Source organism: Oreochromis niloticus, linkage group LG7 (assembly GCF_001858045.2).
Source record: "Oreochromis niloticus isolate F11D_XX linkage group LG7, O_niloticus_UMD_NMBU, whole genome shotgun sequence".
Classification (NCBI taxonomy): Eukaryota; Metazoa; Chordata; class Actinopteri; order Cichliformes; family Cichlidae; genus Oreochromis; species Oreochromis niloticus.
In genome coordinates, this window is record NC_031972.2 from 17,564,575 (window position 1) to 17,576,637 (window position 12,063).

The window sequence follows — 12,063 nt, forward strand, 5'->3', positions numbered from 1 at the left end:
GAAGTAAAACCTAAGTGTTAAGATGCCAGCTAGGCAGCAACATAATTTAAAGATACTGCTCACATGGTGGCTCATGGGAACTGTCATCCCCTCACCTGCCCGGTGTCTCTGAGAGCCTCTACCGCTTGTTGATGAGTGGCTCCCTCCAGGCTCTTTCCATTGACGGCCACCACACGATCACCTAAGCCGCAGACAGAAAGGTGATGCCCAAAGACGAAAGAGTCTAAATTTCATTTTTTCCTTTGTGCTACATATTTGTTACACCAGTGTCTACCTTTCTGTATCCTTCCATCAAGTTCTGCAGCGCCTTTTGGTATAAGACCTTTCACATAGATGCCTCCATGTCGGACAGCAGTGCCAGCTCCTCCCTAAGATAATGACAGAACTCTTAGTGAAATGAGCCGAAGAGAAAATACGTAATTCTTTATTTTTCTGTGGGGGTTGATGGCAGGGTTGGATGTGTTTTATATGATAACTGCTTTATCTTTATTGTGGCTTCAGAACTGTAAAGAGAATATCAAACTTTACAAGATAAGTATTTTAAAGTAATTTTAACAGAAAATTCAAGACCAGAAGTTTATATTTTGAAGTTTTTTGGATCGGGGGTTGAATAAAGCTAATACTTTGGTGCATAAGAACTGTCACAGGTGGAGTAGATGATGATTTTGAAGTTTTGCCCAAAACCAATTTAAAACTTGGTCTTGGACACTATGAATCATGACAACATGACAAAAGCTCCTTTTCCTCTTGTTCAAATGAAATTTTAGGTGGATTTTGTGATTCTGGAGTTTGCTTAGTTATTAAACAAAGTTCTTATTATTTTTAAATCTTCTAAAAACTTAAACAGATGTCAAATTTAATTGATACATCAATGTTTGCATACCGAATCAGTATTCCAACCACACAAGTTCACCTGTAACAGCAGTCTGAAGACACAATAAAGTGATTTGTTAAAGTGGTTTAATTAACCCAAGTCAATCATATTCAAAATTCCAGAGAGACTAATTAGAGCAGTGATTACTCACATCATTTAAAATCCCTACTGTAAGAGATACCGTGACATTTCTTTCTTTCAAATCCTTCTTGATTAAAAAATAAAGTTCACATGCACGAGGGTTAGTATTACCAAAAGAACGTCCAACACACGGCAATAAGAAATGAAACCAAACCAAACAACATGTGAACTGGATGAGTCGGGGAAAAAAAAAGTGCAAAACAAAGAAAAGGGTGAAAACCTTGCCGAACAGTACCGTGACACTTAAGCCCAGGCTGCTGTCTTTTTTGGACAGCTCAATGTCATATAGTTCTCCTGGATGGAGACTATTGACCCCTGAGGCATTACCATTTAAATTTTCCATGATGTTTTCCTGCAAACAGAGAATAGGGCATTACAGTGAATTATCACAAGCCTGAACATGCAGAAAGAAATCAAGGTGAGTGAGTAGACTGACTAAACAAGCCGATACAGTGAAAAAAAAACAACAAAAAAACAAGGAATATCATGCAGCATACAGTTGCAAACAGCCTTTCATTGACAGTGTAAATGCAATGACAGGCAAATGTTATAAAGAACAGGCAGTTAGTTGTGCCAAGCATCAGGTTATATGTAATGCTTGTGTATAGAAAACAAACAATCATATTCTGTTCAATTAACATAAGCAAATTTCTACTAGAAGAAGACACAATTTTGTGTATTATACTTAACAGAGCTCCTAATTGAGAGCCTAGGGCAATGTATAAAAGCAGGGAATCCATTGAAATGAGTCCATTTAAAAAATAAACAAACCTTTTTGACCTTTTGTTTCTCTTGACTACTTGAATAAGTCTCTTCGTCCATGTCTGAATCTCCCCGGTCAGAATGCTCAGAGACTTTGGGAGCCTCCAGCACTTTAGATTTTCTAGTTTTGGGAGGTAGAGCTGGTGGTGTAGGATCAGGACCTACATTTGGATGTTGGGCAGTGGGTGTAGTTTTGGCAGCACTCCTTTCTAGGTACTGCTGAACTCCACTAGCAGGGGCTTGGTTGGTTTTAGCCATAATGCTCGTCTTAGAGTCTTGAGAACTGAGGGCAGTGTGCTGCTGAGCTGGTGATGAGTTAGATGACTGTATTCCAGCACTTTGTTGTGGAGGACTGGGGCTTCTTGTTCCTGCATGCTCTTCTGAGGAGGTATCAACGTCTAGTTCTTGTCTCTGGGCAGAGTTAAGGGACTTAAATGAAGACCTGTGCTGGTAGGGTGAATATCCTCCAGGAGATTCTGTCGGAACAAGTTAAAAACAACAAAAAAAGTTTTGGATAAAAGTCAGGATCAATCCTGACAAGGTGCACATGAAACAGAACTTCTACTAGTAACCCTGATTTTACCTTTGTAGAGCCTCTCTTTGGGCTGTGATACGACGAGAGTAACGTCATCAGGAGAATTCTGAAGTATATCAACCACGGTCGTGTGAGAAAGTCCTTCTAGGCTTTTCTCATTCACAGAGATCAGCCGGTCACCTGAATCAACAAGACCACCATTGCTCACACAGACAACTACTACTCATATTCACAGCAAGACAGAAACAAACTTAAGCGCTAACCATCAACACAAGCAGACAACACTATCATCTGAATACGGAAGGTAGAAAGTGGCAACTAAAAAGTAGCATACCGGGTTTGAGGCAGCCATTGATATCAGCGGGACCACCGGGAGTGATGGAGCTAATAATGGTGCCAAGGTCTGCGCGGCCAGAGTTCTCTCCTCCTACAACTTGAAACCCTACAGGACAAACACACACGCGCCAATGTATGAACCCAAAACTATAAACAGTTGCATGCAAATGTAGAGGCAGCTTCTGGCAAACACCATTTTTGTTTATTCAGCTGAAACATTTGCATACAGCAAAATTACTGGTTATCCAAGTCCTTAAAATAGAAAAGCAACAGCTTGCCTAAGGGGGAGTTATTCACTTCTTTTAACTCAGAAATCTGTCAAGTATAAAGCATGTCCAGGGTTCCCCCGGCATTTCCAGCTGTTTAAAGCAGTTGTCAAAACAGCAGAGACTGTGTAAAATAAAACCAATTTTATGAATATATTCATTCACTCTTACCTAGTCCGTATTTCACATCTTTCTTCAAGTTTACAGTTGTGATCTCTCTCTCTGGAGATGGTAACGCATTAACCTTTTTCTTTAGAGAATCTGTCCAAACAAAAAACATTAAATACATGACATCTTTTGTGACACAGTTACATCCTTTTGTGAGTTTGGTAAGCAGGGAAGAAAGTGCAGGCCACTCTGAAAGCACTACACTGTAACTACTAATCAGCTCAAGAGGACATACAGTGTAGCTGAAGGGCTCCCTCTTTAGTAGAACTGAATAACAAGCCGGAAAAGCTTGGCTAAGCTGGGATGAAAGTTGGGTTCAGTGCCAAGAATTAAGCTATTAAATGGTGGGAGCAGGGCCAAAGCCAAGGTCCATAGGCATCGAGCAGTGAGATAAAAGAGACTGGACTTTTTTTGTGTATATATTCATAGTTTGCTAAATCTCAGAGAGACATTGTTGAACAGACTAGAGTTGTAGAGAAAGAATGCTAAAAATGAGTAATAATTGGTATCTGTGGGAACAAGAATCGCATTTCCTTACGTACCATTCACAGATGCTGGGGTTGAAGGTGGTCCAGAGGAATTGTGCATGCTAACACCTGTGAAAGAATGTAACCCACTTATAAGAGCATTCTTTCAGTATTTCAGTATTTCAGGTATGACCTCTATAACTCTGATGCTCTGCACTGCTCTTCACAGGCCAGCATTCTTACCTACTACATATGCTTGGCCGGTATCCTCTATGGAAGAAGAGTCAGATTCTTTTTTGGACATGCTGGTGCTCCAGGCTGCGCTGCTGAGAGGTGCTATGCCAAATGATCTGAGAAAGCGAAATACAGATGAGAAAAATGAGGTGTCTTCTACAATGCTGAAGACACTCTCTTACTAACATTAGGCCTCTGAAATTTCCAAGCTAAAAATCACAGGTCATCTGTGAAGCTGACACAAGGGGGAGCAGCTGAGACAAAACAGACTTGTTGCTTACTAAAAAAGGCACAATGACACAAACACACACTAAGGCGCATGTACACCCCCACACAGACCCCCAGAGGGTCAATTACAGGCTGGAGGTAGAGTTTTATATGTCTCTGTAGTGCAGAGTAGTCTCAGCAACAGATCCTCAGTAACTTTAGTCTGGTCTGAAGAGACTGACAGTGAAACCTAAACACATGCGCAGGATCCCATACTGGGGGAAAAAGGCATAGAAGGACCAATAAAAAGATAAGAAACACATAGTTTTCTTATTTATTTTTCTTATTTATTCTTATTTCTTATTATAAAGTTAAATTCAGCATTTGCTCATAATTTCCTTTCATTATGTTTCATTAAGCATATGGGAAATAATCCGGGTCTTGCTTTTGACATGCTTTGCTTTTCTCAACTCACTTGTCCTGTTGGTGTAGGATGGAGTCTGTGTCTGAGCTGGCTCGCTGATGTTGCTGGAAGTGAGAGGCCAGTTGGTTGGCTTGTGGCTGACTAAGTCCGCTGTGCGACTGACCACGATACGACTCTGCCAGTCTGTCCTCCGGAGACTCTGGCATTTGTCCGAGGTTGTGGTGGGAACGACTCATTGCTCGGGGATTGGAAAGGACCGTGGAGGCCGCTGGATTGAACCCTGGAAAGTGAAGCTCATCTTGGACTAATACTGAGCCAGACAGTGCCTTATTGAGGGCTGCCTCTGAGTATGAGATTCTCTTCAGTTGGTCTGGGTTGGAGCGTGTCGATAGACTTGGGGCCAGGCTGCCCGAACTCGTCGTCATACCTACGGCATCTCCACTCCGAGAGTCGAGGGAGTACTGCATACTGTTTTCTGGTGAGCGGGAACATGAAAGACATAAAATTCTGTCATTCTATAATAATAATATTCACTAGTCCTTATTAACATGAGGCGGGTAATTCCAAAGAGCTAATTTGTTGATCTATTCCAATTAGCGTTGCCTTTGACAGATGCATCAAGTTAACCCTCATCTCTATTAAAAAACCAGCAGTGCTTAGCTGTCTATATATTCACATCTTTCTAAATATGAGGTGCTCTTCTTGCTTACCTAGGTCTTGCAGCTCCTGGTTGTTTTGGCGAGCCTTCATCTGCAGGTGGAACTTATGCTGATCCGAACACAGCTGTAGCAAATACTGACATGTCTTGTTGCTGTCTGTCTGAAACAGGTGCTTAATGCCATCTGATGTGTTCTGAAGGCAAATCTTCTTTTTCTGGAGGATTACAGACAAAAAAGAATTTAAAAAAAAGAGAAAAAACAAAGTGAAAATGGGCATCAATTGGATTACACTATAGTGGAAAACAAATATTGGTATACTGTGGTACAGGTTTATGTAGAATAAGAGACAAGCACATACTGCAAACGAAATCTTCTTTGTCTCCCTCCAGGGGAACCTTAGCACTGGGGTACGATTTCCATTAAGGACTTCAAAAATGAGCACCCCCTTGGAGTAAACACCCAGCATGATCCCTGTCTGAGACCTCTTCTCAGGAAGTACTCGATGGAAGTGGACTCCATATTCTGTCAGCTTCTGGCTCATCTTTAAAGACAAGAGAGACAGTACTAAGATACTGAAATAAGAATCAAATTAACATAGAAACCAGGAACTTTCCAAATGAGAACCAGAGGGTTGGTTTTTTTTTTTTTTAAATTAAGGTCAATGAAGAAGCAAACATCTGTTTTTGTAGTCTCCAGTAAGACAAAAAATACAACAAAATGAAATGTAATCAGACACTTTGCTGTTGTTACGGTACTTATTTTTGGTCAAACATACACCGCATGTCAGTCCTTCTACTGAAGTAAACTCTTTGGTATAAAATAATAATTTACATCACAAAATAAAAACCTTGAGTTGCAATTGATTACTGAAAAAAATAACTTCAGCCAGAACTGAACATATTTTTGATATCTATATGAAAACTGAATTTAAGTGCAGTCTACTTTATTATTGCCAACCTTAAGGAACTCAAACTCCGCCTCAGATTCTGTTGCACTGTAGTAGTTGCTGTGAAGCTTTGGCAGATCCTCCCTGATGGTGGCCTGGCCCACTTTGTCCAAGACAGACATTGGGAGATAGTGCTCCATTCTGAAATAAGTCTTCCCATGGAGCTGCAGGGATCGAGATTATTTTTAAGATACTTTCGTTGTTTTATATATACAAGAGTCAAATGAAATACACTTTTTTTAAAGTCATAAGAGAAAAGTAACTTTTAGTTGACTGATAACAAATAGATAAACAGCAGAGTCGGTACCTCAGGTTGATAGTCACCAAATTCAGCCTGCAATGCCAGAGAAGCCAGCAGCATGGCATCTTCTGTGCCGCAGCGCACTCTTTCCTCCAAGATGTCCTTCCTCAGCTGTAGGTAGTACTGATGTTTGGTCATAGCGTGCCTATAAATCCACAGAAAATTACTGTAAGTGGTTAATATGCCAACATGAACACACTGTGTTATTTTTTTTGTGTAACGACAGCACACATTTGGCATTTGGGTTTTCCAGCTAATTGTGTGCAAAATGTGCACTTACTGTATTAAGTTGATATCATCAAGGAAGAATTTGATGCGGAAAAAAAGGTTAAAAAGCATGTCAGATCTCCTTTTCTTGGACTCCTCCTTCCATCCCTCTGGGGCCACTTTGGATAATTTGGCATCAAGATCAACGAAGAAAAACTCATTTTCTGTGTGTGATTTTCAGGATGAAAGGGTTAGAAAGTCAAGTTAGGCTGGCTTCAGTTTTGCATCTTTACAGGAAATTGATCAAAATGAACAACTAAAACCAACCAAACCGATATTTTTTATGTGCATTTATACACTTTTTAACTTTCCACTTCAAAAATGAAAACATTTACTTTGAATACAATTTGAGCTATTTTTAACGAACTGTTTAAATGCTTTTTTCTTATGTGAGAATGAAGACCTCTGGGGGCAACTACTAAAGACTAAACAAACAAAGAACAACTGTGAAACACTTACCAAAATCCCAAAATAACACAAGAAAATGCACATCCATTCTCTCACACACACCTCAAACCACAAACATACAATACCTTTGAGGTATGCGAGGCCGAAGAGATGATGCTCCACAAGTCCAGTGTGGGCAACCACCATGTCAAAAACGTCTTTACACACTGCCTTGATGTCACAGCTCAGCTCCAGCTTTTGGCCATTGAGCAGCACCACACCCACCTTCCTCTGCACTTCTTCCACCTTCCCACGTTTCTTGAGTTAAAGAAGACAAAGGATGGAGTAATGGTTTACAAACAGAAATAAAAACATGAATTCTTTGGCTTCAAGGTGGCATCATTTTACATTCTCACCATTATTGACGAGGGAACAGATAAGGGCACGCAGGGCTCGCTGGCCATCTTCACAAACTCGGGTCCGTGAAAGTTCTACCACATAATAAAAAAGTCACTGTTAGATTTAAGTTTTATTTTACCAGCACACTAAAGGGTCTTTTGAAAATTACAACTGCCCTCTCACCCATGATATAAAATATGCATAACACAAATACTTCACACTCAGCTGCCACTTTATTAGGTATACCTATTCAGTTGCTTGTTAATGCAAATATCTAATCAGCCAGTCATTTGGCAACAACCCAGTGCATTTAGGCATGGAGATATGGTGTAAACGACCTGCTTAAGTTCAAGCTGAAAATCAGAATGGGGAAAGAAGATTCATGTCAATCTGAATGTGGCACGGTTGTTGGTGCCAGATGTGCTGGACTGAATATTTCAGAACAGGAAACGAAGGCCAAAATTCACACAGGCTCACTAAAATTGGACAACAGAAGACTGGAAAATATTGCCTGGTTCAGTGATTCTTGATTTCTTATGAAACATTCAGATGTAAGGGTCAGAATTTGGCCTTAACAACATGAAAGCATGCATCCATCCTGCATTGTATCAAGGCAGCTGGTAATGTTGTAATAATGTGGGGGATATTTTTCTGGAAAACCTCGGGTCTCTTAGTACCAAACAACATAACCAGCTTGAGTATTGCTGCTGATTACGTTGATCCCTTTATGACCACAGTATGCCCATGTTGTGACGGTTACTTCCAGCAGGATAGCATGCCACAAAGCTCAGATCATCTCAAACTGGTTTCCTGAACATGACAATGAGCTCACTGTACTCAAATGGCCTCCACAGTGACCAGATCACAATCTAATGGAGCCCCTTTGGGATGTGGTGGAATGGGAGATAGGCATCGTGGATGTGCAGCTGACCAATCTGAAACAACTCTCTGATGCCATCATGTTAATATCCACCAAAATCTCTGAATAATGTTTCCAGCACCTTGTTGAATCTGTGACACAAAGAATTAAGATACTCTGAAAGCAGAACTGGTACAACCAGGTTCTAAAAAAGGTATAACTCATAAAGTGACCAATTGTGAAAAACACTTTGCATTCATATGATGCTTTATAGTGTTGTACACATTTCCTCGTTGATTTTTTGTTTTGTGTTTTTGCTATAATTGAATCTCACATGAGTCAGAAGAGCAGGACTCCTCTTCCTTAACAGATATGCACAAAGTTTTTCCAACTGGAAACCTTCACATCCTAAATTCCACCAATTATAATCAACCACGAACTCACTAAAAAGTCTAGTCCTGGCAAGGGTGCTTAACTTATTGGCAATATAATAATCTAGTATTTGGGGTATACTCAGAACAGCAACACAATTGTTACCATGCTTACCAATTGTGTTAACAAATACTGCTAAATTAGACCATACTATAAGGAAAAAAGGGAGAAAGAAAATCCACACGTCCCACAATCCTACATACTTTTAATTACTATAAGGAGGCTGAAATGAATTATGTACTCCAGTCAGCAGTTCATCTTTAGAGCATCAACAAGTTTGCTGCCAATGAGCTCATGTGAGTCAAAATTATACATCCATCATCAAATATTGCAGTGCAAACAGGCTTCAAGGCCACAAACACTAAGAACTTGGATGCCGTTCTAGAGTTACTGTGCTCCATAGTGATAAAGGAGCCTTTCTATTTAAATAAGAATGTTTTTGTAAACAAAAAAAAAAGGCCAAAACTGCAAGAAAGATTATAATTAACAGAACATCAGTAATACTGTTACATGTGCAAACCTTGGGTTTGCGGGGAGGTACAGAAGAGGTATAGAGAGACTCTTGAAGGGCCAAGGGGTCATCTGTGGGGTAGAGGTTGGCCCTGGACAGCCTGTGGGCCATGTGGGCCTGAAGCCGCTGCACTTCATCCTCCTGCCTCTGCAGCAGCAACTCTGCTCCAACCAGAGTGTCATCAGCTGCTCCCTCATTTTGCCTGGAGGGAAAAGAAAAGAAGAGGATGGGCGTCAGAAGAGTCTGATGCTGTCTACAAGCAGAAAGGAAGCCATTCTCTCTGTGTGCGTGTGCGTGTGTGGTGGGGTTTATGTGAAGATGTGTCTTCTATTTGCATACTTTGTTTCATTTTTTAATGTAACGGACAAGTTTAAAGCTAGCAGCAAAATGGCTCTTTGTGTACAGCTGATGTTTTTGCTTTAGCATTCTGGGGAAAAAGGGAAGAAAAAGGTGCTCTGCTGCGGGACATATTGTTGAGCAGGCTGAACAACAGCAGGCAGTTCTGATCTATAATGCCAGAGATTAGAGAGAGACAGAGAATGTTGAATGTGGATGTCACATTAGATGACCTCACTAGTGAAACATGGAGCTGACCTTGCCGAGCCACACCAGCTGTATGTTTGTGGCTTAGAGTACCAAACAGGATAGCTTCCACGTTCACCAGGAGTTTTGTGAGGTGGGGGTGGGATGGGTGAGGGGGATGCATGAGGGGGGTGGGAGAGGCTAAGCATTACCTGTGTCTGTTTGCATTGTGGCTTGCCAGCGACAACGCGTCATGTTCAGTTGGAAGTGCCAGCTGGGAACCATACCTGCCAATTTCGCCAGGTTTCTTAGCTAGAAAAGACAGAATGTCAGTACAATAAACAAAAACAAAGGAAAATGCACATCAATTAACACGAATACTTAGGTCCATAATGTAAATATGCCAAAATTAGCTATACAGGCTAATTTTCCTCTGCAGTCGCCAGTAGGCTGGTGGCATTTTTTTAAAACATAAAGAAAAGAAAAAAAAAAAAACCCCAAAGATGCAAAAGCATCCAAGCATAGAGGTGCACAAAAAAACCAAAGGGCTAAATGCTGTTTTTACATTTTTATAGTCAAACAGACACGCATGCACATATGGTGCTGCAAATATACCTGCAGGAACATGTCAAAGGTGCAATTATAGAAGAGTAAAATCAGCAAAACAAATGGGATCTCTGTTGCCTTGCAATAAAGTGTGCTGCATTACAGCAACAGTAGGTGTAACAAAGTAATGACATACAGTTTTTCTGTCTTATAAGTTATTACTGAATGCATGTTTAAAAACAGGTTTGAATTTAGTAACACAAACTAGGTTAGAGATGCTTTAGAATTCCGCTACATTCTAGTGAAGAATATAAATACACAAGTTTCTTTTTCAGTGTTAAACTTTGGTGCAGGGTTACATTAGAATGGGCTTCAAGTCTTTTTGGCCTTTAACTAAATTTTGCAGCAGGGATTTGTTTTTAGTGATATGGAAAAAGTTAGCCAGTTAACGTCTTAACCTTTAGGCTGATCTTAACTGAACTCATCATTGACTAGCTCTGCCTTCTGTTGTGTTGACAATTTTAAGTAAATTAATCTTGAGTACTCCTAGTGTGGAAACCATTATGCACACTACTACTACAATAACAATGAGGTGCGTTGCACAATTTCATTTTTCACTGACAGTAGAAAGGAATTCTTGCCTTGTGCAGTCTTACATAGTGAAAGACAACATGCAATTTGTTTAGCGGCATCAGGCAAGCAAATAACAGCAGCTGATTGGAAGTTACCTCAACATGGGAAACTGGCAGGTCTGCTGCTGTGCTTCTAAATCAAGCAAAAGCAGCGGCACTTCACTTTAAGCCTAAAAAGTGCACTATGAAGTCACCGTAAGCCACAGCTCAGTATGGCTCTCTCGTAGTATTATTAAGTGACTGATTTATTCTCTTGCATGCACATAGCCAAGATGAGTTACATGTGTGCAGCACCTATCACCTGTTAGTTACATTTCACAGTATGCTATGTGTGGGTGGGACCGCCATTAAAAGCGTAATAGTAGTAAAGGATGTGTCAGTGGCGTCTTTTACCTAGCCTGTAATCTGGATCAGAGGAGGCGAGTGAGGGGCTTTCACTGGATGAACTGTAATCACTGTGGTACCTGTGGTGGGTAAGGACTGGGTCTGGCAACAGAGAAAATTATTTGAAAATTATTTTACATACCACACAGTAATATAATAATAACAATAATAACAACAATAACAACAAAAGGGATAACTTCATGCACTTAATACAAATTAAGGTGTTAAGGTGAAGCCGTGTATTTGTCAATGTTACATAAAACAGAGGTTTACAATAAGTTGTATGAGACTTTATGGGGCTAGGACAGCATATGAATTGATGGGCGCATGTTTTCATTTACTCCACAATCTACTGAAACCAAACGGTGACACTAAGCCTGTAAAATAACACACACAAAGCAGGATTTAGTCATGCTGTGGGTAAACACTCCTAATGAAAGGCATATGTACCTACAAGGAAAAGCAGATTTAGCAAGTGTATGCAGGCATGCCTCCAGTCAGGTTAGAATGTTTTTTTTTTTTTTAATTTAAGGCGTAAACTTTTGTCTTGCTAGACTGGGTGAACCACAGCAAGTACAGACCAGTTCTCCACAGTTAAACTTTTCTCAAAGCAAAGCCCAATTAACTCAATAATAACCTAAAAATCTGTGGTAACTAAGAAAAACAAAAAAACAAAAAATATGATTCAATCTGAAACTTACCCTAATGTATCATGTGCTCTTTGCATTGCACACAGAACTTGAAAATCCTGCTCCTCAGTACCAACTACATAGTTTGAATGAATGGGATTCCCAAGTCACTGCT

The 12,063-nt window shown here is 40.2% G+C and overlaps 1 protein-coding gene across 4 annotated transcripts in view; it reads right to left on the reverse strand.

The window, feature by feature from the left end:
- ptpn13 (protein tyrosine phosphatase non-receptor type 13) overlaps positions 1 to 12,063 on the reverse strand; it is a 53,053-nt gene that overhangs the window by 12,078 nt on the left and 28,912 nt on the right. For 2 of the 4 annotated variants that reach the window (XM_019361000.2, XM_013275210.3), the window contains exons 8-27: positions 11,269 to 11,361; positions 9,910 to 10,009; positions 9,185 to 9,377; positions 7,391 to 7,465; positions 7,121 to 7,292; positions 6,601 to 6,751; positions 6,327 to 6,465; positions 6,031 to 6,183; positions 5,432 to 5,614; positions 5,125 to 5,287; positions 4,466 to 4,889; positions 3,793 to 3,899; positions 3,625 to 3,678; positions 3,086 to 3,175; positions 2,647 to 2,754; positions 2,361 to 2,492; positions 1,787 to 2,253; positions 1,236 to 1,367; positions 275 to 368; positions 96 to 181 (exon numbers count right to left, since the gene is read on the reverse strand). In XM_019361000.2, coding sequence (XP_019216545.1) covers positions 96 to 181; positions 275 to 368; positions 1,236 to 1,367; positions 1,787 to 2,253; positions 2,361 to 2,492; positions 2,647 to 2,754; positions 3,086 to 3,175; positions 3,625 to 3,678; positions 3,793 to 3,899; positions 4,466 to 4,889; positions 5,125 to 5,287; positions 5,432 to 5,614; positions 6,031 to 6,183; positions 6,327 to 6,465; positions 6,601 to 6,751; positions 7,121 to 7,292; positions 7,391 to 7,465; positions 9,185 to 9,377; positions 9,910 to 10,009; positions 11,269 to 11,361 — 3,116 coding nt within the window. The remainder of the gene's footprint in view (positions 1 to 95; positions 182 to 274; positions 369 to 1,235; positions 1,368 to 1,786; positions 2,254 to 2,360; positions 2,493 to 2,646; positions 2,755 to 3,085; positions 3,176 to 3,624; positions 3,679 to 3,792; positions 3,900 to 4,465; positions 4,890 to 5,124; positions 5,288 to 5,431; positions 5,615 to 6,030; positions 6,184 to 6,326; positions 6,466 to 6,600; positions 6,752 to 7,120; positions 7,293 to 7,390; positions 7,466 to 9,184; positions 9,378 to 9,909; positions 10,010 to 11,268; positions 11,362 to 12,063) is intronic. The other 2 variants (XM_013275211.3, XM_013275213.3) reach the window with 2 other exon arrangements.